Source organism: Archocentrus centrarchus, chromosome 9 (genome assembly GCF_007364275.1).
Source record: "Archocentrus centrarchus isolate MPI-CPG fArcCen1 chromosome 9, fArcCen1, whole genome shotgun sequence".
Classification (NCBI taxonomy): Eukaryota; Metazoa; Chordata; class Actinopteri; order Cichliformes; family Cichlidae; genus Archocentrus; species Archocentrus centrarchus.
The window spans coordinates 22,410,355-22,437,724 of NC_044354.1; the positions used below are offsets into that span (position 1 = coordinate 22,410,355).

Consider the following 27,370-nt stretch of genomic DNA (forward strand, 5'->3'; position numbering starts at 1 on the left):
AAAAGCAGGAAATGGCTCGAGCAGCATACACAAAAAACACAGAGTGAAGCCCCGAACCCCAGAGTCCAGACGCTCACCTCTAACAGATGGACAGCGCCTTCATGTTCCTTTTTAGCCTCAACCTGAGCCTGAGAAACACAAGGTGCAGTTCACTTATATTGCAGTTTATATTGTGGTTTAGCTTCTGTTTAAAACACCAACGAGAGCGTCACAAATAAAACCTTTACATTCATTGGTGCACAAGGTGAAAATGGTGGAAAAGACAGCACGCACCTCTGTCCACGTTCACATTTGACATTTGCCAGCAGTCTCTTGATTTTATGAGATACCAGTGCATACTTAGAGAATGCTGTGCCTTTTCTTAAACCATTTTCAGCTTTCAAATTTTATGTTTTTGTTAAGCCTGTTTGTCAATTGTCATTCAGAGTTGTGCAAAATGAAACCATTATGTACATGCAAGAAAGTCGATACAATCACGGAAGCAATTGCAAGTTTAAGAACACTTGCCCGAGCGTCTCTAACTGCCAGCCCAGAGGTTAGATCAACACATGATTTTATTTCTTCTATTATGATTTTTTTTTTCTTCATTACACGGTATGTAAATGGCTGTTCAAACAGTGAACATCTTGCCAGTGTGTGTGTGTTTTAAATGCTTGAAAAGGCCTAGATTTATGATCTAATTTTTCTGCTAGTGCAAGAGAAATGGGGTTTACATTCTAAAAGACTACGACTATACAGAAGCACAGCGTCATGCGTGTCATTTTTCTTATGAAAACGAGAAACATCTGTTGAGACAAACAAGTGTTCCACATAAATATGAGAGCATCTGCAGGCTTTACAATTTCATAAATCTACTTTGCAGGCAATTAATTTAGAATACAGAGAGCAGTGAGTGTCTGCAGGAAGATAAGGCAGTAATGAGCTTCTGTTAATGAGAGAAAAAAGCTGAGAACTACTGCCTGTGAAAGGCTGACTGTGAAGTCAGAACACTGCAGCAGCAGCAGCAACACAAGGGCACACACAGTGTTTCCAGAGAAGGCATTGGTGACAATTCCTATCATGTTCACACTATCAGCAATCTCAGCCGTTGGTGGGTTTGCTTTCACATTACAGTCAGCTTCAGTGCACAGTGGAGGAAGGCCAATCATCAAATGGCCAGTGCGAGTATTTTTAAAGAATGCCTCTAAAAAGTGTCATATCTACTTTGGATTCTGATTGTCTGATTTGCTCGCTTGTAACAGAGTGCTTCAGAGATGTTGAACGCTCTGGTTTTGGAAAGTGATAAACAGCTGAGGCATGGGGATGCGGTGGGAAAGCTCTACCACTGCTGGAAATGTTGAGAAAAAGCGAGGTATGCCGTCCACAGGGAACATTATGCTCTCTATAACACAGCCTTTCTGTTGAATTTCACCTTTGGTGCACTGCATGTTTTGCACGGGAGTTCAACAAAAAGCTCTTTCACCCATGGCACAGGCCAAAAGCTGGGCAAACATAAAAGCCCATCCCACTGGTGCTGTGAGTGTTATGCGACCTGAGATCTCTTACCTTCTGGAGAATGTCAATCTCCTGCTGCTTTGCATTGAGTACAGCCAAGGCCTGCTCATGCTCCAACTCTAGCTGCTGCCTCCGCTCCGCAGCCTCTCGCATATGCTGTCCGCAAGGGGTGTAGGGATGGAGAGCCGGAGGGGAAATTTGGTGAAGGGGGTGGGGGTGGGGGTGGGGCATAGAGAGGGCTGCTGTTAGTCGAACTAAAATCCAAAATGCATCTGCAGTCTTTAACTCCACATTCAGAGGCACCACAAGTGTTACATGTGCACACATTACGCATACAGTTAACAGTGTACTGACCTTTAAACCCTTAAAAATCAAGACATAAACTCTGCCACAGCAAATGCCATGTGAGGACACGTTTATGTCAAACGATCCCCGGGAAAGATCAGGCCTTATCTTGCACAAAGGTGCTTATGGATGAGGACTAGAGATGATTTGGTGTGTGAACAAGAAACTTCCATCAACAGTGATGTTTGCTGCCCCGTTTAGGTAACACAATACCTGTTTGTCTGATTACTTTGAAAAGCTGTCTTCGGATGTTGTCTTTGCATGATCAATACGAGGTTTTATGTTACATGAAAAGGGTGAGCAAACTGTAACGTGCTCGCTTGTCTGTGGTCATCCATAACAACAAAAGAAGCCATACAGTACAGTACAAGGGACTGAATGCTAGGTTCTTCATAACACAGTGTGCCCGTGTCATCCAGTCACATCACTCCTCCCACTATATGTGAATATTTGCAACACTAAGGTGAAAGAAGCAAATGACATTTACATGCCAGTAAAAATCTAAGATAGGTAATGTCATCAAATGTGTAGGTGACATTATCATCTTGAAGGGTGATCCAATCTCCTATCTAGTCTCCCCCCTCCCATCATCATAAAGCCAAACTCTTTGTCCTGCCTCATGCATAAATCACATTCAGCAGTGCTGTGGTCGTATAGCCACGTGACCATTCGTATGTTTGGCAGCCCACAGATAAAGGGAGAGATAAGCACAGCCACTGAGGTTGACAGAAAGCATTCAGAATGGAACTGAATAGGGCTGCTCCCCAACAGATGGACATAGCAGTGATACCTTATAAATCTAGCACGGGCAGAGGGGGCAGGGGGAAAGAAGGAAGGGACAGATCAGGTCGAGTAGGACAACGTGAAAAGGTGAAATAGGAAAGGGAAGAGGGCAGACTGCTCCGAGCTTCTACTCTTTCACAGCTCCTGGTCAGACCTCCAAAAACGACACTGGAAGGCAACAGACATGTCGAGGCCATTAGACAGTATAGCGGAACATAACCAGATGGAGGTAGTGTAGCACAGGTAGGAGAAAGGGGTACTGGCAAAGGGTTAGGCTCCATAAATGAATAAGAATCCCAGGACAGATGGATTACTAGAAGTAGAAATGCACACAGTATTGACAGACAATGTCTGTCCTTGGAGCCAGCTTCCTCACCTTGAGCACCTGCTCTAGGTTCTCCAGTTTGCCTTGGAGCTGGTTCCTCTCCCACAGGGCTAAATCTCTCTCCTGTGTCACAGCACCAAGGGCCTCTTTGAGCTGGGCATACTCAGACTTCACCTGCGCACAAAGGAAAAGAAAGGGTCAACCATTTAATGAGTTTAATTTCAGTATTTGATCGTTACACTGCTGCATACAATTTTTTTTTTAACATTTTTGGAACCCAATTTGGTTCAGGCCATTCTTGTAAATGTGAGATGGGTAATTAGCTCCCCTACTGTACAAAGGAAATTACTCTTTCAGGTTTCCTCATCGGCCCCTGTCCTCCTGCAGTTTAATGAGGCAAAATTCTTGCAGATCTCCATCTTATTTTTTCAGTGATGAAATGAAAAAATAAACCCATGACAATCACTTGAGTGTGATTGTCATGGGTTTATTTGTGGACATTTATTGATTTCTTCTTTTTCTACACAACTACTTTAGTGCTGGAGTCCTGTCCAAGTTTTTGACAAGTACTCAGGTACATTCAGGGTTCTGTTATTCAACTTACTGTTTGTCTCCTCAAAATAACCAACATTTGAAATACATTGCAATACATTTCTCATAAAGCATACAAAAATCCTTTTTTAAGAAAAAAATGGAGCCAGACATTGCTTACATCAGCAAAACTGCATAAACCTTTTTCAGCACTGCGATTCTTTTGAGTCGTTGTCTTTTTGTGTTTACATGAGATAAAAATATGTTTTAAAAAAATGCCATTCATTATCTTAAAATACCACAGGATTCCTTCGTATCATTATTTGTTACATTAAATCATGAAAGATTGGCAAAGTCAGAAGCCAACATAAATGTTACAGTTGTTAGCAGTAACTTTCACTTCCTGTGATTCACACTGAGGAGCTAAGACCTGAAGACAGAAGTGAGAATGTTAGCATCTCACAAAAATAATTACGTTAGGTTGTTGTTTTATAAGTATAGACAGCTGAACTAAGTTAATTGAATAGTTGCAGGATTCTAATAATCACTAGACAAAAAAAAAAAAGATTTGAAAAAATACACCTAACACTTACAACTTTATTTCCATCTAATGCCATCTAATTCCAACTGATGTCACCCACTGCTCTATTGGCTTCTGTTTGAAAGCATTTTGACTGTTGAAAAAGCAAGGTGGTGGATCTGACTGAGAAACCCAGAACATTATGCATGCCGTGCTGTCCACTTTAAACATGACTATAATTTACTCAATCAATGCCCTGCTTTGTTAAAGACAATTTGAAGCTATGTTTACTGAAATGTTCACACATGAGATAAAACGTGGGATAATATCCCATACGCTTCCATACAGCTGGATTTCGTTTTGCAATCCAGGTTTAAGGCACTCGTCCTTGACTTCACCTTTCAGACCCAGAGTTTATGTGAATCATATATAAAATCTATGAGAGAACGTATCTGCCATTTAACAATGAGTCAGTGACAGGGATGTTTTTGCACTGGCACTGAAAATACCGCAACTCTTTCAAAACTGATGCAACACAAATGCAGCACAATAAATGCTGTATCTATTTTTATGATAACGGTACTAAGCGGCCCCTTTGGTGACTGCGCTTAGCAACAAAAATGACGCTGGATGCGTTTTATAACAGACATGGCCTGGTCCTGGCACAGAGACCTCCGGAGCAGAAGACCTTAAATAATCCGTTACAGAAGTTTCCAAGTGTTTGCAGCAGGAGCCCAATGCGGCGCCACATGCTCCATTTTTTCTTTTTGAAGGTTCACAAAATAACAGAAACACTGTTCTGTAATCCAGCCTATTATAACACAGCAGCATCCCAATATAATTCATGTACATGTAAATAGTACATATGAGTCAGTGCACCAAGACAATATTAATACAAGCTAATTATAATGTTCTTCATAGGAGTAGAGCTGCTGCTTTGGAATGAATGAAATTTACAGCTTTTTCCATTTTTTTTGTGTCCAGTGTTGATTTTAAGCACCATACTATACAGTAAAAGGTGATTTGGTTGAATGCCACACAAAGCACATAAAACAGGCAGAAACCAGTCAGGTACGAGCGCTGGCTGGTTTCTCTGATAAAACCATTTAATTGTTAATAGAATGCAAGAGTAATACAATTCACTCACTCCCACTGCAATGAACCAAAATATTAATAAATTATTCAGGCTTCATTGTTAGCCAAACACTAAGCATTTGATTGAACCGAGCATTATTTCCAACACTACATATTCCTCATCATTTCCCTTCCACAGACCATTTGTACTGTTACTTAAGAGGCAGTCATTTTCAGGCAGCTTCTTAAAGGCCCCTAATTGGCAGTGAGATGACTGGCTCCTGCAGCCATAATGTGGTAAAGTCCCCTCCTCAGGGTAACCATGAATGACTAATGATTCCTCGAGGAGGGCGTTTCAGGCAACATCAGCAAAGCAAAACACAAACAGAAACCAGTAAGCCTGCCTCTGAACAGCCCAACCACCACACATTAAAAACTATCTGCACGGACAGGCCTAGGCCACACCTAATGCAGACAAACTGAACAAAACTACATTGAATTCAGCAGAAGCAGGTCAATAGTTTATTAAGGGTAGAGGGAGGATCTCTCAGTAGCCCCCTCCTCGAGATAACAGGCATCAAAACACAGGGGGTGCAGGCCAGGGCTAATATCTGCACTGCCCTGCAGAGAGCTACTCTCATATCTGTCAGTCTGATAACAGCTGAGATCACTACTGGAAAAGCCACCCATGTCCTGATAAGACACCAATAACAAGCTTCCCACCCTTCTTCAGCACCAACAGTAAATACCTGCCAGTCAGCTGCTTCACAAAATTGCTTTCCCATTCATAGAGAAGCCTGTGGCTCTTTGTTGGTCTACTTGGACTTTGTTATCAGCTCCAAATGCCTTTGACATCTTGGGGCTAAAAGTAAGGGGATGGTGTCTGAATAGAACTGAGTCTTGTTGATTTCATTGATAAACAGCTGCATCAATCCAGTATAATAGGGTGTACAATCTGGTCATGTTATGGCGTGACCCAGAAAGTCTTCAGACTGTGTAAAGACAGAGAGGCAATGGCAAGTTAGCAGCTATTAGTCTGTACTTAAGACACAGCAAGCTTTCTATAAGGAGCTTTCACCTCTTACCTCCTCATAGTCAGATGCCTTGTGGCTGTTGCTGAACAACTGTAGATTCAAGTGCTTATTCTCGTGGAGGAAGCCTTGAAGCTCATTCTCCTAGGCAAAAGAGGCAGAAAGAAAACAGTGTTTAAAATCCACAAGTCACAAAGATTAGACCAGAGCACAGCACTCAAACCCAGTATGTTGTTAGCAAGAGCCTATGCATTATTCATCAGAGAAGACTGCTTGAGGTTCTCTTGTACGCTCTAGAAAGCACCACTAAAAGAAGCTGCCACTTCAGCCATTACAGCAGAACAATAATGATGTCATAATAGTTTTTGTGTTACTGTCTTAGATACAAAGCAACAAACAGAACGAGAAACCCAGAGAATGCTCTTCTTTGCCGCTGCGAGCGTGTGGAAGTAAACATGTATTCAAATACCACACACATACACACAACAATCTGTCCTACCAAGAGTTTCAAGCTGGAGTAAAAAAAAAAAAAAATCCCTTCATTGCAGAGAAGGAAAAGTTAATTACATTCAATCAACAGTCGCGTGTCGTGCTGTGAATGCAATTTGCAGTGCCAACTTCGGACTTCCCTGAGATGTGCAATTTATAGCAGCAGCAGCAGCATGTAGGCCAAGAGTTCTTCTTGTCTGAAACTAAGAAGCTAAATGGCTCATGCATGATGCATTTACTGTAAATACAGTGCATCTTAATGGCCAGTGATGGAGCGTCGGCTCCCTTATGTTTTACTTATGAAGGATGCTTTAAAAAAGACTGAAGAGGTAAACATGAAAAACTAACACTAATGCACACTTACACTATCTTGTCAAAAGTATTTGCTTGTCTGCCTTCACACAGCTTCAACTCATCTAGGAAGGCTTTCCACAATGTTTGGGAGTGTGTTTATGGGAACTGTGGACCATTTTTCCAGAAGTGCATTTGTGAGGTCAGACACTGATGTTGGACATGAAGGCCTGGCTCGCAGTCTCCGCTCTAATTCATCCCGAAGGTGTTCTGTCAGATTGAGGTCAGGACTCTGTGCAGGCCAGTCATGTTCTCCCACACCAAACTGGCTTATCCATGTCTTTATGGTCCAGGCTTTGTACACTGGAGCGCAGTCATGTTGGAATAGGAAGGGGCCATCCCCAAACTGTTCCCAAAAAGTTCATCCATCGTGCACTGGACAACCCCACACCATAACCCCCCCTTCACCAAACTTTACACTTGGCACAATTCAGTCAGACAAGTACCATTCTCCTGGTAACCACGAAACCCAGACTCATCCATTGGATTGCCAGATGGAGAAGCATGATTGGTCATTTCCTCTCCACTCCAGTGGCAGCGTGCTTTACACCACTGGATACCAGTGCTTGGATGCAGCTGCTTGCCAAATATTTCTAAATATTTTTGGCAATATAATACTCCGCGTATCACAAAATGATTAAAATTGCAAAAATATTGTGTCATGAGTCTCGCAATAATATTATATTGTTGGGTCTCTGCTGATTCCCACCTTGAACTGCTACTGTTCATTACAAACGATGTTGGCAGTATAATCAGATACACAGTATAAATGAAATTCACATATGTAGACCACAGAGGAGAAATACTATCAAGGACAAGCAGTGTAAACAACAGCCTGAAGACAAAAAAAAAAAGATTCCACTTGCATCAGTTGTGTCCAGTCAATTTTAATGCTTCCCGTACGAACAGTAGATTGCATTGGCAATCCTATTCATATCCATTGATCCTTCAATTCGGTGCTAATATGGGCTGGCTGAGCCTCCAGGTGTTCCCGCTGAAGGACAAACAGCTACAGAAAAAAGGAAAAGCTCACATTTTGCCACGTATACACCAAAAGAACAATATACTGAAGTACATCCAGGCTTGTTGTTAATTTAAGCATTTCAATATGACTGCCATCCTCATTTAAAATCCTTTTTTTGGAATTTGGATGTGACAGCACACAAGCATAATGATGCAAACCAAATTGTCTCTCAAACAGAGAATCAGCTGTGACTTTGTCCTATATTGTTGACGTGTTAATGCTTTAAACAGATCAGTGCACGTCATAATCCCTTGGCAAGACACATTTTTACAGAGAGCCTGTGAGCCAAGCCGTGGAAAGAATTCAATGCAGAAAACACTGTGGTCTATACTGAGCCGTCTTCAGCATTATTCAGCTGAAAACCTCAGATTTCTGCTGAGGTGAGATTTTCTTGCAAACCAACACAAACGTATGCATCAAATGTGCACACAAAGAACGGCGAGTTTAACTGAAAGAAGTATTACAAAAGCAGAAAAAGAACAAAGAGACAAAATTATAGGAAAAATTACTGCCACACCTGACTGGTAAGAAGGAAAAAAATGAATGAATGCATTCTATGTGATCTAGACGAGGGAGCTAGGACAGTTTCATGAATGATACGCAGTTGAAAAATATAATTAGGCCCGAGGCAGAGTACCCAGCTACTCCTACTCCAAATATGCATTTTGTCCAGACATGCTCTGACTCAGCTTCGTGCGCCACAGCAACGTGTTAAGTTTTGACAAGGCTGACAGATGAATCAGCTCTGCCATTTAACTCGCGAGCAATGCAAACATTTCACCCACTTACACTCAATTCAGCAGGCTCTGTATGATATGGATGAAAGCATCTTTTCCTCTTGCTCAGAATAGGTAATTGCCTGCTGTCTAGATCTACAGCAAAAAGGGGGGTAAACATGTACTCCCTCAACTGACAACTGGTTTCTCATAATGTTTATAACCTTTAATAATATTAGGAGGTGGCAGTAGGTAATGCGCTGTACACATAAACTCAATTACAGTGTCAGAAATATATCTAAAGTATCATCTACAGGTATAGAACTGTGAAGATGACTGACTTTGAATAGTCAGCTCCACAGTTTTCACTTTTTTCCTCACTCTTGGTTCTCTTCACCACTTTAACATACCAGGAATTCCTCCGTGGTATAGATGAGCAAGCACACGACAAACATAAAGTACAACGCAAAATGAGCAACCTTTCTGTACTCTAAGAAAAAGAGAAGAAAAAAGAAAGAAGAAAAATGACAAGAAATCAGATTCAAATTAATTACTGGCACTGCCATGTGTCCAAGGCAACGAGAGATGGCAATCACACCTTTAACAGAAGGTGTTTGTGTTTACAAACAGCTCCTAATGATAACAAAGCTAACCACAAAGGCACCCTGGAGATAAATTTCAGCACGGCTATAAAGACCTGGACTTATTGAGTCTGCCTGCTGTCCCTCAATACTGATCTTCGATTATCACGGACACATATTTGAACAACGCTGATACGGCTGATGCTTGTCGCCATGGTAACAGGCTTTAAACGCTCGTGTAGGCATGCTCTGCTGATGGTCTGTAGTTATACACTCGATACCCAGTAAGGTGGAGGTGCCAGATGGCTGTAACAGTGTTTACTGTCACTCACGCTCAGTCAGATGATGTGTTTATATACACGGCCGCTGAACTCACTATGAGGAGACATTAATAAAATGTGCAATTTCAACACTTGGCCACAAAATTTTTTTTAATCAGTGTATATTTCTATTTAGACTGTTAAAAAGCAGCAGAGCAGGTAATTCTGCATGCTTACTTTCCATTTTAACATGAGATGGGGGGAGGGGGGGTAGAGGACAGAGAGGGAGTTGGTTTAGACCAAACAGGGAGTGACATTACTGTCAACTCACCATCCCCTCACAATAGCATTCCCTGGTCTTGTCTGTGTTTGTGTCTCTGTTCTCAAAGCTTGGTGCAGGGGGAGATAAGAGCTGTACAGCAGTCTGTGGAGACCAGCCTGCCATTTCTGCTCGCCATTTGGGGACAGTTTGTCCTTTGGGTAGCTTCCCCTGGACACAGCAGGCTAATAATGGGCGAGGAGGGAAGTGCTGCTGTGGGCAGGGACCGTGAGAGGAGGCCAGCAAAGAAAACTGTCCTAATGTAGTGTTTATTTGGGGCAGAAAGCAGCATACAAAGACAGCTCGTCTAAAGACGGGGGCTTAGGGGTATGACGAAATGAATTCAAATGGTCTCGGACCAGACAGTGCCATTTAAATTACTGCCGAGTCCCTCAAGCTCCTACCTTTCATAGGGAAAAAAATTCAATTTCAGGCCATCTGCACTAGTCTTTGACTACACTCTTTCAAACATGTATACTTTTAATGTGGCGCCAAACTTCAACTTTTAATAAAGAGGCTTTGATGTCGACAGTTTTTCCCCCAGCTCTCAAACTGCAGAGAGCAAGAATAATGCTGCATCTACACTTACTATCTCTAAAATTCAACTGAAGTCTTTAAGTTGAGCGTTTTGCCTCAGAGCCCATGGGAACCCAACTTTAAAGAACATCATAGCAGAAAAATGTTGTTCTCTCTCAAACTTTAATAGGCAGAAGCATCTCCAACTCAGCACACTGTAAAATAAACCTGATTAGTCCTTCTGCGTGGAACCATCAACGTGTCTACATGTCCTTGCTGTGAGAGTCTGTGAGGCGCCGTAAGAACCTCCTTCTGCCTCATGTACAGAATGTTTTCCTAGTAAAATCAATAAAATATAGCAGGGTAATGATTGCATTTGCTGGTCACCGGTTACTTTATCATATCTGGCATTTAGCCCAGCCTCAGTGGCAAATCCTGCACCCCACTAGCACCACCAAACAGTAAAATTAAATACGCTGTCGTATGTGACCTCCCTCATCCTGCAACACTACATCCATTCATATGAATTCTACTCACTCGTCACAGACAGAAAACACAGGTAGCATTTAAAAATAACCATTTAACCTTCAGAACTTAATTTAAATCACTGGAACCATATGAGAATAGCGGCATTGTCGAGGTAAAGATATTCCCTTTATACTATGTTTGTTTCAATAGAAAATGTGTATATACAACATAAAATAACCAATACATTTGGATTATTTTGTCATATCATGAGCACAGCAGATTAATATGAAATCAATCCAGTTTAATAAGATTAAACATGTGCATTTTTTTAGTAATCAGCAGGGTCCATCTGTTTCCTTTTTTTCTCTCTGTCTCTTCTTTACCTTTTGTCCTGAATCAAGGCCACTCCAGCAGACAGCAGAGTGACATTTCTGGGGCATTATAAGAAAACGTCCCTAAAGAACCACTAAGTGAAAATGCAAGAGTTGTGTAACACATCTCTGACCTTTTACAGTTGTGACCACATGCACATAGTGCCATGTACTAATGTCTATTTACATCACAGCAATGCTGTACGGAGCTCCATGGACTACTGTGTATACAAAAGAAACCAATACAGGCACAGGCTGAGGATACTACTGGCAATGCACAAGATGAGCTTTATTTCTTCAGTTTGTGCACGATCACTCACAACAAGTAATTACTACAGCAAAGTGTACCTCTCATTCTCAAATGTAGTCCCCATGCCAACAAAACCCAACCCACAGATATGGCACCCTGCAATTAATTGTTCCAATTTTTTTTTTTTTTTTTTCAGTCACTGCCAGGGAACCATGCTATCACTGCCACTCATTTTCTCAAGGGAGGTTTGTGTGTGATGATAGAAGGCAAAGCTCTCAGAGTACAAATCAATTTTAGTCTCCATCCTTTCATTCAGAGGCCAAAGTATATTCTTGGAGCACTTACCAAAGTCTGACATGTTTGATTCTTTTTCTTCACCTCTGCCTCAAGTGCTTCACACTCCTTCCTTCTGGTGCTGATCTCAGTCTCCTGGGGAGAGGGAATAAAGCAGAGGACAGCTGCTTTGGTTTGTCAGGAAACAGAAGCTTCCTGAGAGAACTCAGTGAAACAAGGAGAGAAGAATTTCAGCATTTATGTGTGTGAGCATATGTGTGGGGGTCATGTGTATATGTATGCATTTGTGTAAGATTTATGTACTAGATAATAAAAATGTTTTAATGTCAGGGAAAGAGGTGGTAGGCTGGGATGTGAGGAGAGAGGGTGTGGTCTTTTATGAATACCATGATGAAAAAGATCAAACACGAATCTGCTTTAAACTGATGCAAATAAAAGGGGTTTGGACTCGGAAGCTATCCGAAGTCCTCGGAGAGGCTGCACACAGAGGTGCTTTAAACTAAATGTCAGCAAACTCACATTGACAACACCTTGGTCACCATCCTAAGGCATGCAGGTTTAGAACATTTTTAAATGTTAGAGGACAGCAGAATCATCATCAATCTTTAGATTGTTTTATTTGATTTTGCAGCCCCTCGGTTCATCCTCTGTCTAAAGGAGACAGGCAGGAGCTAAAGCTCGCTGTGAATCTATAAGCTATAATTTTTTAACCTGTTTTTTCCAGATTGGTAATTGTTGAGTCTACTGATCAGCTTTATAGCAGAAGCTTCTGCGTACCATAGTAGAATAAAAACAGGTGTAACTAATAACTATAATGTGGGCTGTGCTGTGTTTAGGGGTCTCAGTGGTCCCCTAAACACAGCACAGCATGCACAACAGCCCATTTCCAGAGCAGCCCTGCTGACCTTTCATTACAGGATAAACACAGGTGTAATTGGTAACATTACTTACGGCCATGTCCCATTTAGAGGGCCCTGATATTGTAACACACACACACAAACACACACACACACACACACACACACACACACACACACACACACACACACACACACACACACACACACACACACACACACAAAAAAAAACAAAAAACAAACAAGACCAACACCCTGTCTCAGTCTGGATACTTCTATAAGTACATTTTCATGTTGTTTACTGTGTAGTCCATTAATTGTGGCACTCTGTCTTGACATTTGAGTCATTCTGTCAGTTCATCAAATGTCTTTCAACTGACCATCTCATATTTGCTGGAAATAAAATTCAGGGGAAAGATAGACTTCTTAACAGGATACTGTTATTAGTTTTCTCAAAAACAAAAAAACTTCAAGGAATGAAATTGGGCTGTTTTTAGGCGTTCTTCTAGTGCTGTTTTTGAGGGACTATATTAAATTTCCATCTATATCTAGAAAAGTACTTGAGCTAACTCCTTCAAAATGTTCAGGTTAAATATCTGGTACTATTGCTCTATGAATATGGACTCACGAAAAGAGAAAGAAAACACATTTTCTTCCATATGACACCATGTACCAAATCTAAATGAACTTTTTTTAGAGTTAAGTTTTAAGTTTCTGTTCATATTATATCCAAAATTTGCAGTGGTGTTTTGTCTTATTTTCCCTATATGAATTTCTGAAATGCTCCTATTTACCAAAGAAGGAGACTTAATTTTATCCGTTAATCAATCAGCAGTTTTTACACTGCTATGACATGTCAAAAAAGCATGGACACAGAATTCAGCCCCAACTATTGCAATTAAATATACCTGCGCTAAATATTTTTCACATGTATGGTAGACTGCACTCTCTGACAGTTTGTGGAAATACAAAGTTGAACTTGTTTGCAACTAATGCCTAATATTTTCTCCTAATTATCTGAATGCTTGTTGTGTTTCCATTAGACTGGGAACTGAACATTGTATTAACTGGATTAACAATGAAAAGAAATTCAGCTTTCTTCACAATGTGCAATTGGAGCCAAAACATGACTAAAGTCTGGCGCAGTCAATTACTCAGACTACCAGTGTTGTTCAGAGAACTCATCTCCGCTCGCTTCTCAGTAGAGGCACACAGAGAGAAATGGGATATCCCTATCAAGGCTGCCTGTGTGTTTAGTCTCATTTGTGTGCCTCCACTCTAACACTAAAGCGGCATTAGCTGGGAAGCTTGGATGCTTTCTGTAGCCACATATGTACCCACTGACAGTTTTTTTTTTTATGTATATTAGTTTAATCCATATATACCTATGGTACTACTCTTACAGTCCCAAATATGTGCCAGCTTTGAGTCACCAATCAGATCCTCTGTTTATCAGCACACTGAGCTTTATTTCAGTGAATGAGGAGCATATCTGCTATGGATGGTTCTAATATTAGAATATAGAATTAAACAGAATTTTATCTGTGTCAGTGTGTGCTAACACACACACACACACACACACACACACACACACACAGGCAACATCACATGCCCCTAAGAAAGACTAAAATGTGAGAATGCATGAAATGTGCGCTTCATCACAGCAAAGCTCTCAGTCTGCTTTGACTTTGAATATATGCATTGAAGACATTTTAGTTACTGCATCTGCTGGCTTCCCTCCTGACCTGCTGTCATTCTGACTGTATTTAATAAGACAGTGAGCAATAAGGTCAGAGAACAAGATGTGCAGAAGGAGGATGAACAAGCTCTGACCCTATTGTAACCTATAACCTTGTGGCATTTCACCCCAGGAAAATGACAGATGACTGATTAAATCTTTGACCCCTTATCTGTGATAGTGGGTCCAGCAGTTAACCAGCTCGAGCGTATGCACTTCATCTGCAAGCGTGTGCCCAGTATTTCAAGTTTTGCAATGATTCAGCAGTCGTGTGAATGGAAAGAAATAGAAAATGAATGCCCTTTGAAGTACAGATTTCATAATTAAGTCCTAAATTAGGAGAAGCTAGGAGCTTAAATAAATGTATGGTTGTAGTAATGATTTAAAACTAAAAGGTTTGGGTAACCATACTGTTACCCCTGAGACTAAAACATGTTACAGTATGTTTAGGCATTGCCAGTGTTTCACTAATAATTAAATTTAACTAAACCAAATGTGACAAGTGAGGTGTACTGGTTCTTAGTATCTCAAGTACAAAGAGGGAAACACTGCTGATATTTCAAATAAGAAGAGAAAGTGGTTTATTTATTTGTTCAGGTGGGATTGATTACCCACTGCAAGCTCCTAAAACTCCACAGTTCTGCTATGCACTTCTTTTATACACCACCGTGTTGAGAAGAAATGATTTCCAATGAGTGAATCACAGAGCTTCTGCAGACAGCTTGCCATCGCCCATGTGGGCTGGTATCTAACGTGTACAGTTTGCAGAACCAGACGGCTACGACATTGCGCAAACTTGCCCGATGAATATTTCACTTGCACACATACAAACACACAGCTCATGGGCCTGCGGAAGCTCATTTGTTTGGAGCGCATTTGCCAGTGTTCAATTAAAAATCCCTCTGATAAAAGATTCAAATGGCTGCCACTGTGAGTAATGAGCTGCTGTATAAGTGAAGAGGCGTTTACTGCACAGCAGATGAAGATAGATGAGAAAGACCGTCCCCTTAGGCTGTGTCTAGCATTTGTGCCTCAGTGGCACTAATGCAAATGCATGCACAGGAGAGGTGCATTCACTACTCTACATGTGTCATATATACTACAGTTCAAATTTGAAAGTTTTACAAAAAATCATTGGGTCCTGTCTCATTATTTATTTGACCAAAAAACTGGCCAAAATACAGAAGCAGTGTCTGAAAACAACTAAGTGCACCCTTACTGCACTTAGGGTAAGTAGAAGCCAGGTGCAGATTACTCAAATGCCAACTGATCATCAGCTGGTGTGAGCACCTCTATTAAAGCAGAAGTTTTGTCAGTTTACTGGTCTGGAGCATTCAGGTGTGCGCCAAGGAGGAAAAACATCAGCAGTGATCTTAAAGAAGCAATTGTTGCTGCCCATTAATCTGGGACAGGTTATAAGTGCAAACACTAAAGATTATTCACAGGTGTAAAACATTCACGATAGATGACTAGGAGTGGATGCCCAAGCAAATTCACCTCAAGGTCAGATCGAGCAATGCACAGAGAAACTATAAAAACCTAAGAGCTGCATCTCCGACTCTACGGGCCTCAGTTAATATGTTAAAGTTTATGACAGTACAATTAGAAAAAGATTCAAGAAGTATGGCTTGTTTCGAAGGTTTGCCAGGAGAAATTCTCTTCTCTCTAAAAAGAACATGGCAGCACAGTTTAGCCATGCAAAGTTGCAGCTGAACAAAAAACAAGACTTCTGGAACAATGTCCTTTGAAAGACCAAAGTGGAGATGTCTGGCCATAATGCACTGAGCCATGTGTGGTAAAAACAAACAAACAAACAAACAAACACATCATATCAGCACAAACCCCTCATACCAACTATCAAGCACGGTGGTGGAGGGGTGATGATTTGGGTTTGTTTTGCAACCACAGGACCAGGACACCTTGTAGTCATTTAGTCAACCATGAATTCCTCTGTATGGAAAAGTATTCCAGAGTCAAATGTGAGGCCATCTGTCTGACAGCTAAAGCTTGGTTCAAATTCAGTCATGCCACAGGACAATGATCCCAAACATAGCAGCAAATCTACAGAACAGAATAGCTGAAAAAGAAAATGGATCAAGGTGTTGCTTTGGTCCAGTCAAAGTCCAAGAGCTGTACAAACCTCAATGAACTGAAGCAATATTGTAAAGAAGAGTGGGCCAAAATTCCTCCACAATGAGGTGAGAGACTGATAAAGTCATGCAGAAAACAATTATTTCAAGCTATTTCAGCTAAAGGAGGTTCTCACTGAATTGTGGAGTGTGCTCAGTTTTTTGCACAATGTTTCTGCATTTTGGCTTGATTTTTGTTAAATTATGACTCATTTAAACTGTAACGTGTTCTTGTTCATCTTAGTTTAATTAACCTAATTTTAAGATTTTTTATTACATCCTGAAATGGGCTTTTTTTTTTTTCTTGTCTGTATGACTTGACTGTAGATGTAGGATAGATTTCATATTTATTGCATTTAATAACTGTCAATAATAACTGTCAGTTTCCATGTTTGCAAATATAATCATCATCTTTTTTTAGACTTTCTTCAGCCAGTGGGTTTGACAAAGTCACATCCTCATGCTGCAGGAATGTGCATGCAGTGTACATTTTTTGTTATTTTCTAGCAATTTCAATGAAAAAACAAACCAACGGCACATTAACCAAGTTAATTGGTACCTGCAGCCCAACATTTCTTGCTCGTGGCTTTTAGACATGCTGTACTGGATGGTTTGTGGTTCCTAAAAGAAAAACACTATTGAGCTTTTGATTTTTCCTCTACTTCCACCAACCTTTAGCTTAACCCATATAATTTTCAAATATTTATTATGGAGTATTAAAAAAAGAAAATCTGTACAGTATTCACTGTTCCCTAATATTGCAGTCTAAAAATGTCCATGATCACAAGCTCTCAACAATATTAAATGGACTGTGATGAAATCTGACATTCATGTTTCCTTCCTTTCTTCCTTTAAATTAGGTTTACTGACTGTGCCTGCATCAAGGCAGTTTCTGTATTTAATATTGGATTATAACAAAATAGTAGCAAAACATTTACATTTACAAACAATTAGCAAATAAGATAGTGAACATGGTAAATATTACAAAGTTGGCATTAGAAATTAATATTAAGAGAATCTTCACATGCTCTCATTAGCATTTAGCTCAAAGTACTGCATGACTAAGTACAGTTTCCACTGTGAGCCCTGAATGCAGCACTCTGTGCTCAGCACCATGGAGAGTTCCCCTGGGCCAATACAACCGCAGCATGTGGTTTATATACAACTATTTCATTTCTTTTGCTGCTGACTCTACTGCACCGCACAGAAACATCTTCATGAAATACAGCTCACATACTACAGTATGATTCCTGAACTGACTAATTAACACAAGAGGCTTCCCCCATCCTGTTCTCTGTGTTCTGTCTTCTGATCTTTAGAGTTGGGAAAGCACTGTGCATAATCTCTAGTGAGCAGAGGTAACCTCATTACTTTCTCTTTTTCTCTCTCTTTTCCCTTTCATTCCTTGCTGTGTTGAATATGCATGGCGTGTAACAATATATAAAAGGGGTCAAATTCTACTTAAATTTATCCCTATCCGTGAAGTATGCAACGTACGTTTTGATATGAATGTATGACTGTGTCCTCGTTTGAGCACACCCTGAAACACTTACTCTGTTTATGTGTATGTAACAAAAATTTTAGAGCACAAATCTCCACCTGCAACATCTCAGTAGTGCACCAGTTGTTGTACACTGGCTATAGCATGCTAAAAGTGTTAGCCTTGAAATCTAGGCACAGTGTGCTAATTTAGCCAAATGTTAACAAGGTAATGCATGTCCCATATGTCTCCAGGTCATGTATCTACCATATCTTTTATCCATTCATCCAAGGTGAGAAAAACTGGAAAGATTTGTACCCATCTGGGAAAATTCACATGAATTTCCCCTTCTCTGATCACATGGAGACACTGACATCAAAGGACAACTTCCTAGTTTCAGGAAATGGGGCCATCTGAGCATCACCTGAATGTGTAAATATTCCTCTGGTTTTTTTTTTTGTTTGTTCATTTTTTTTAAACAGAGGAATATTTGCAAAAAAAAAAAAAAAAGAAAAAGAAATAGTAGATGGGGTATATAGCTTTAATTCTGAGTTAACTGGTGCTGCCCAAGTCTGTTTCAGGAAGAGGTCTGAGTGACGGTAAGGACAGCCATAATGCAGCTGACCGCTGGGCATCCAACATCCACCATATTCTTCTGAATCTAGTGATCACTTTAAATATAGTTGAACTCACAGGAAGGTAATCATCTTTAACTTATGAGGTGGAGCACAGGCAAAGAAAGAGCTCATTCAATCTTGGCCATCTTATTATATGTTTGATATTTTTTCTAGACTAGCCAAGCTGCAGCCAAAGGTCAGGCCATTAAGGAAGCAGGAGGAATGTCAAGAGTCTTTAAGAGAGGACTCCCCTCTGTTAGCCAACACCCAAGCACCACTTTTACTCAGCATCATTTAGTATATGACTATATAGCACTTTATGCTGGCCCAGAACACAGTAATCTAGTCTAGCACAGCAAGCACTTGTGATTTGAAATCATTTGAAATGACAGAGTAAGTTACATAACCCCTACAGCTTAAGTCTGTGTGTGCAGGCACAGATGCTTGCATTCCACTAATACTGTAATCATTTGGCGCCTGCAAGTGTGTATCTCTGTGTATGTTTGTTTGAGCAGATGTGTATATATGTGCAGAAAAATGCAGACTGAGCACTGAATCACAGATTTACAGGAAAAACAAGAGTAACTCCCAAAGGTTAACAAAAACATACACAAACACACACATTGTACATAACTACACACACACGCATGCACGCACGCACGCACACACACACACACACACACACACACACACACACACAAGGCAAAAGAAATTAAACCCAGGCCAGAGAGGTAAGGTGACATGTTAGTTGACAGAGAATTAGAATTACTGCTTCACAACTGTGGGGCTGTGCCATGAAGTCAAGTTAAGGTTTACATACACAAAAAACTACATACTCAAAAAAATTAAAGGAACACTTGGAAAACACATCAGATCTCAATGGGGAAAAATCTGGATGCTGGATATCTACACTGCTATGGACTGGGTGATGTGTTAGGAGGGCTAAGAACCTACAGGCTGAATTCACAGACACTCTAAAAATCAAAGTGAAAAAAAAAAGATGCAGCAGTCTAGTCCATTTTGCTGAAATTTTACTCTAAATGCTACTCGGTAGTTTGTCTGGCTCCCACATGCATGGATGCAGGCCTGACAATGTCAGGTAGCGCTCATCCTTGCACAAAGGAGCAGATGCCAGTCCTGCTGGTGGGTTAAGGACCTTCTACGGCCCTGTTCAGCTCTCCTAGAGTAACTGCCTCTCTCCTGGAATCTCCTCCATGCTCTTGAGACTGTGCAGGGAGACACAGCAAACCTTCTGGCAATGGCACATATTGATGTGCCATCCTTGAAGAGTTGGACTACCTGTGCAACCTCTGTAGGGTCCAGGTATCGTCTCATACTACCAGTAGTGACACTGAGCCTAGACAAATGCAAAACTAGTGAAAAAACAGTCACAAAAATGAGGAGGGAAAAAATGTCAGTGACCTCCACCTGTAAAACCATTCCTGTTTGGAGGCTGTCTCATTCTTGCCTCTCTAGTGCACCAGTTGTTAATTTCATTAACACCAAAGCAGCTGAAACTGATTAACAACCCCCTCTGCTACTTAACTGACCAGATCAATATCCAAAAATTTAACTGACTTGACCTTTGGCCTTTTGAATATGTCATCACTTAATTGTTTTATCCTATCAGTCAGTGAAAGAAATCCTGTTGTGATTACTGTATGAATTCTTGCTTTAAGAACAGAAACATGTTTCCTTAAGACCACAGCAGCTTTTGCATTTGATCTCCAAACCCTTTTAGTTCACTGTTGAGTCCAAGCAAATGTCTGTGCCTCTCGAGGTGTTCAAGAGATATCACGTTCACAAAAACAGTGATATGGATGGATGTAAACAATGTTTTCAGCCAAACAGACACAAAACATTATAATTTAAATAACCACATGTATCTGTGAGAGATGTGTACAGTATAGGTAGTGAGGTCTACATATAAAATAAAATTAAGGGACTACTTTATGGGCTAAATGAAAACAATAGAGGTCACAGCATTCTGTCCCAGGTACAACACCTCACATTCCAGGCTTCTACTATCAGGCATATTAAACACCTATGCAGCAGCAGCAGAAGGAGTATGCTGGTCTAAACTCTACTTTTTTTCCTTCCTATTCTCTCTTTTTTCTCTCTCTCTCACCACCATGAAACACGAGCCTTGGGGTGCTGCAGAATCAGAAATGAGGCTGCCGCTTTCACCAGGGTCTGACCTCGCTGAACCACCGATCCCTACCTGCCTGCTGATGTCTAATACACGAATGCCAACAAGCACAAAAGGGGATGATGAAGAGTGGAAGGTGAAATAATGTAAGCAAGGCAGAATGAATAACAGTGACATAATAAGAAGAGAATTAATGGTAATGAATGAAAAAAGCAAGAAGATGAATTGAAAGTACTGATGAGAGGGGAGCGATATGAGAAGAACAAAAAGGATAAACTAGGCTCTAGTAAGGTGGTGCATAAGGCTAATTTGAAAAAGCAAACTCGGCATGTATAAGAGGCTCCGGGAAAGGACTGTAAAATCTGATAATCCCACAGCATGAACAAAAACATGTCAGATGAGCCTTCTATCTTAATGGAAAGTAAACAATGACTCACGCATACTCAACATACTCCTACGTAGATACTGGAGGGTGCTATCAATTGCTCTGATATCTATTCATTTCCCCTGTGACCATGCTGGATTTAATAATCCAGTTTAAAAAAAAAAAAAACCTACTGCTTTATGGGAGAATAAACAGGTTTTATTTTCATGTTTTGGCAGCTGAGACAGTTTCACTGGCTAAAAGGCCACAGAAAACATCTGATGATCACTGCTGCAACCAAGCAAATGCTAGATACCCATTGCTGTTGCCCACTCAGACACAGAAGCTTACTCATATCCAGCTGGATTTGCTGGACAATTCCTGCAGACTGTCACTGAGTTCACACGGTAACCTTCATCTCTCATGGAAGAGTTTTAAACTCCGTGCAACAAAAGACATTTATCATAAAAATGCAAACCCAACACTGTGGACTGATACATCATACAGTGCAACCTACTCAGTTATGTTTATGAGAGGAGGGAGGTATTTTCTTTATATGGGACTTATATGGGACCCTGCACTACAAAGACAGAGATGTGTGTTGTCATTCTATTCCCTTTTATTAGACCTTTTATTATTTTACCAGTAGATTTTGTATCCAGATGTGTAAATACACAAATGAACAACGGCGTCACGGATGTCTCAGTCACATTAGAGTAGCCAGTAGCCGTGCAGGTAGATTAGCTGCTGAGATGATGGACTGTTGGCTGAGAGGTCCAGACAAGCATTAAAGCCTCAGGAGGCAGTGTCAACATCAAAAACTGAGCAGTGGAACGAACACAGACTGCAAATATACCATGAATCAAGACACACTAATATGGGCAACTGTACACATGGGAAATCCAGATATTATGGGGGTGCAGCTAACACATTATCCACAGCAGAGGGCTCTCTTCATTCATTTTAGCAGTTATTACCTAAAAAAGGTCAATGCCTGCTGGCAAAACAAAATAAAAACAGACAAAAAAAAAATCTAAGTATAAATAAAGCAGCAAAGCAAGTGGATCTAGGCACATGTGCAGTCCAAAGACAATACAAAGTCACAAAGACACAAAAAGACAAAAGATAAGCGCCACCAAACTTATCAAAAAACCTTATCTGAGTGCAAAAAAAAAAGAGGTAAAAAAGAGGCTACCACCCTTTCCTTCATGCTGTCATGACTATGTCAGAATCCCTCACTCTCTTTTGAGGGGAGCTGTGCTCTTACATCTGCGCCCCTCTCAGTCAGAAGCCAACACAGAAAGAGAATCTCACAAACCTGCCATGATCAAATTAATTCACATGAAACCAAGCTGCCTGTTTGTCTGCACACTTGGGCCCCGACCAGATAAGCTGATTATAACACAAAATATTACATGCTGTCCTATTTGTTCTGATCCACTGTTATCCTAGTGTTCCTGGTAATAGAAAATCACTGATCTATGAAATGTCAAGGTACACTTAGATGGATAATTACAAGGTATGTGATCTTTCAGATCTAAACCTGCACTGTCTTGTCAAATAGGTGTGTTAATCATTAGCTCTGACAATTATGGCTAATAATTTTATGTGTTGAAATGGCTAAGGAGTCACAGGGCCACAGGGGCACCCTCTTCCGCCCACTGGATTACCACACGTGCTGTGCTGTATCAGACAGCAGTAACACTCTGTGTTGATGCTGTTGTGATATTGTGATTCATAGCATTAGTGCAGCAGACTTTGAACAACACTCTGCGCTGACCAGCATGGGCTTGGATGGTACAGCCCCTTTCTTTGGCTCATGTAAAGGTCACTTTAACAGAATGTAATGATAAACTCTTAAATGATACTTCTACACTGGTTTCCACTAATTTAACCATCTTCCTGCCCTGCAAAATTAGAGCTCAGATAGTTATGGGCAAAGGGGCTGTCACCAGCTGAGGTGCCTTTGATCCTGTGCCAGAGCCACAGACATATGCTGCTCCATCCTGCAGGGAGGAGCTGTACTGGATGCAGGGTACAGCTCTTCATTGCCTTTCCATTCATTAACCACATTTCAACAGCTGGCAACCAATTAGTTTGCTCTCCAAACTCCAAAACCAATATAATGAGTACAACTTCACTTTTGTATCTTTTGTCAAAGGGAAGCAATGTTAATGTTGGCAAAATAAAGTATGTGCAAAGTAGTCATGAGAAGGCATGCGTGCTTTGACTTGTTTCCATTTAACTTTGTCAGACTGCTTTTTCTAACAGCGCTAGGCTTTGCGATATCTTCCTCAGCTAACTGTCAAAGTTCGTCAGTAGCTTCTTGACCCACAGAGGTGTTCACCGCTTTAATGCTAAAAAAAAACAGCAACACAGATAGAGAGGGATAAGGTCATCCAGGTCTCATGTAGGAAACCATCTCCTTTTGAACATGCATATCAAAAAGAACGGACTCTCTGTGAAGTAATTACTGTGAGGTGTCTGACTTGCCTTTTGGCCTCAGCAAAACCAGGCCGACTCTCTGATGTGAAGAGTTTTTGCATTAGGTTGTGGATGAGATCCTGTGTCCAGTAATAGGAGACAGGTGGTGCCCAGGAGGAGATAAAGAGTGAGGTTCTCACCCCACAGGATTCTGGCACAATCACAGCAGAAACAGACGCTCTTGCCCTCCCATTTTGGGGGACAGTCTCTAACCATCATGTGCCAGAATACAGGGCACCCAATTACTCGTCAAACCTGAGCGGCAAACAGAGGACCTGCTGCCTACGGCGTTCAAGTGCCAAACACGGTGGTCACATGCAGAAACTGCATAATGCATGCACTGGCCAGATACTAATTCTATTCAGTTCTATTATTAGTCTCTTTATTTTTGCAGAATAATTTGTAGGGTGAGTATCGAGAAACAGAGCAGGTGAGAAGTTTTAAAAAATAAAATAAGTAGCTCGGTTACAGTACTAGAGCTTGCAGGTGCATGAAGTTTTTATCAAATTGTATCAAATATCAAATAAAGTTTATTATCTGTATGTGTTAGCACCCTAAATGCTGCTTAACACCAATTAGCAAGTACAAGTGATAGGAAAGCTGGGAATAAATTGCCTTAGGGCAGATTTGAACCCAGCCCCTCTGCATTAGTCTTATGCCACTGTGGCAGATGGAATCATTGTCAAATCATGATGGGATAAATAGATATACAATTAATTTGTCAGAGTGGGGGGATATTTAGCTTGCATCATAATAACATGAAATTTCCATGACCAGTCACAATAGACAAGTACCTGCACTTCAGACCTTCGACAGTTTACAATGGCCAGCCCTATCACAGTGGTCATCAAGCTAATGCTTTCATCTGAACAAAAGAGTCTATACAGTATAATACAAGATACTCTAAAAAATAATGCAGACGTGTTGCTGTAATAGTCCATAAGTGAGAGTCTGTGTTATTATATCCCTGTGCATTTTTTCTTGGTATTAAAGTCAAAATTTGTTTACATATAGCACCAGCGTGATATGCTTGAAATAGATAAACATTTCTTTATCTTCTGCTTTCTGATGCTTTTGCTACGGGTCACCACAGAGGATCATTCATTTCCACCTCTTCCCATCCACTTCATCTTCCTCTGTCACGCTAACCATCTCTGTGTTTTCTCTCTCACCACATCCATAACCCCATCCTTTGCCCTTCCTCTTTTCTTCTTTCTTGGCAGCTCCATCTCTAACTTCATTCTCCTCCTCACTTGTCCGAGTCAACTCAGTCTCACCTCTCTTACTGTGTCCCATCCTGTCCATCCTCGTCACTTCCGATGGAAATGTCAGTATCTTTAAATCAGCTGCCTGAAGCTCCACTTCCTATACAGCACCTTCTTGTAAACCTGTCCTTTCACTGCTGCCCTTCTATCACAAATCACTCCTGAGATCCTTTTCCACCTTGCCTGCACTCCCATTCACACCTCTCCATAAGAATATGGGTTTACAGAAATGCCACATTTAATTATATATATCACTATCATCACCATCATTCACAAAATGTAACAGATATTGAAAACATGATTTTTCCTCTTAGATAAGTTGCTTGTGTTTTTCTAGACTGGTAAATTAAGCAGAGATGTTTAATTTCACATTTACAATAAATCTATATCCCCACGCTTTTGGAATCACCACACATTCTGAGGTGAAATGAGAGTCCTTAACTTTTTTTTTTTTTTTTCATTTAAACCAACAAAAATGTTCCAGGATTTTTTTTTAATGAACCAAAAACAAAAACATGGAAGTGTATTAAAAGCAAATAAACAACTAAATTCCTCCTACACTTGCAGACACACAGTCATAATAGCTTGGAACAAATGAGACGGCTTCCCTGCTCAGGCTCAATTTTTTTTTTTTTTTTTTTAAAGAAGTAGAAGATAACAACATTTTACAGCAGAGAGCTCTGTACAGTAACTCCCCGGTTTAAAGGGACTACAATTCCAAAAGTAATTTTGTTGTGTATTGTTGATGTTCAAGTCAAAAAAAAAAAAAAAATTATCACAGTTGATGTTTTTGTCAAACTGAATAGTAGGTTAGATTGATGTGAAGCCTGCTGTGCAAAACCAACGGCTTAACAGAAAACAACTCTTCTGTGCGGGAGTGACAGAGTCCAGCATTAGCATATAAACAAGAGCCTAGAGTAGATGGCTGCTGCTGCTGCTGCACAAGGCTCAATTGTCAATATGTTCGCTGGGCCTCATCCAGGGATCAGAGGGGGGCTGTCAGGACTTTGATTCCTTCACACAGGGGAGAGAATAAACAGCAGAAAAACAACACTCCAACCTGCCAATCACGGGACTCTCCATTTCTATCACAATAAGTTCCAATTTGAGTATTCAGCCGAACAAAAAAGAACTCCAATTTAGCTATTTGTGTTGGTAAAGTTGTCTCCAATGGTTCCCAAATAGACAAGTGGATAGAAGACAGAGAGGCGCTAGTCTAATGCTGTACTCCCATGATAACAGCCCTGAGAGGACTTTCTGTTTTCCCCAAGTCTACTTCACTCCATTGTGATGAATTTTTAGTAGGAGTGAGGTTAATTACAGACATTTTTGTTTCTGTATTCAACAAACAGTATGATAATAACAACTTCAATTTGGAACTGTAAGAATGACCCCCAATAATTTCCTGATTCCTCCCACAAAATGCGACAATGAAAGCAGTGTGTGCAGATCTTAGAAGGGACACTAAAGCCATCATTCCTGTTGCACAGTATCAGAAGGCGATTCTGGTTTAGAGATTAGAGCCAACATTAGTAAAGATCCATGAATTTTAGGCTCATATGAATACCTTCCATAAGTCACCATAAGAGTATGCATTAAAAAGAAGCGTGTTTGAAGGCATATCATTACTACCTTAGTCTCAGCAAAATCTCCAGGTTTTCACAGGTTTGTATGACTGTTTTGAATAGCTGCTAGCACGCAGTAACAAATAATACAGTGTGTAGTGTTTCATGGTTGCTTCCATCAAAGTACAGTCCAGTACAATCAGTGAGCACACACTGCAAAATTGCCCATACTGTATCCTTTGTATAACACAGGATATCTCTCCCCTGAGAACACTTGAGCAAATGTTACACTGTTTTCAGCACTTACCATGGCATTTGTGCTGGCAAGGCTTTTTATTTTATTTGAAACTGAAGTGAAGCAGCTTTGCAAAAGCTACTCATACATACAAGTTTATTCAGAACTTAGCTGTGCATCTCACTTCTCTGCAAAGTTTCTGTCGAGTCTGAAATGGCACAGAAACGTCTCCATCTGATTTGAAATTAAAGCGAGAGAGGGAATATGAAACAAAAACGTGTGTGTGTTTGTGTGTGTCTGTATGTGTGTGTGCGTAAGAGGGGTAATGAAAGAAAGTCTGATACGGTCAACAGTTTTCTGCTATCCCTGTTCATTTAATTAATACTTTGAACTAGCTCAAATATCTTTCTAAGGCTCATTTACCACCTTAGCCTCAGCTAAATGTTGATATTTGAGGTTCAGAAGTCAAATCAGACACACTCAGTCACTAATGCATTTTTAATTTGAGAAACAAAACTTCTGTTCAAATCCCATGTTCTTATAATGTGCTCTAATTTTCAGGGGAAGTTTAGTTGTACTTACCTGCTACTCTTATAACTCAAAGGGAAACAGACTGTTGGCAAAAAAAAAAAAGCTTGCAGTATTTGCAGTTAACAAAACACATCATTTACCATTCTGAAATACTTAAAATACTATGAACTGTCTCAACTACACTTGTAATCCCAGCTAAATGTTGATGTCTGAG

General features: G+C 40.5%; 1 protein-coding gene across 1 annotated transcript in view; it reads right to left on the reverse strand.

The window, feature by feature from the left end:
• The window catches only part of rimbp2b (RIMS binding protein 2b), a 73,816-nt gene that overhangs the window by 28,164 nt on the left and 18,282 nt on the right, over positions 1-27,370 (reverse strand). Inside the window, exons 2-6 of the mRNA XM_030737623.1 lie at positions 11,794-11,877; positions 6,158-6,247; positions 2,999-3,121; positions 1,546-1,650; positions 78-128 (exon numbers count right to left, since the gene is read on the reverse strand). Of these exons, the coding sequence (XP_030593483.1) occupies positions 78-128; positions 1,546-1,647 (153 nt within the window). The 5' untranslated portion in view covers positions 1,648-1,650; positions 2,999-3,121; positions 6,158-6,247; positions 11,794-11,877. The remainder of the gene's footprint in view (positions 1-77; positions 129-1,545; positions 1,651-2,998; positions 3,122-6,157; positions 6,248-11,793; positions 11,878-27,370) is intronic.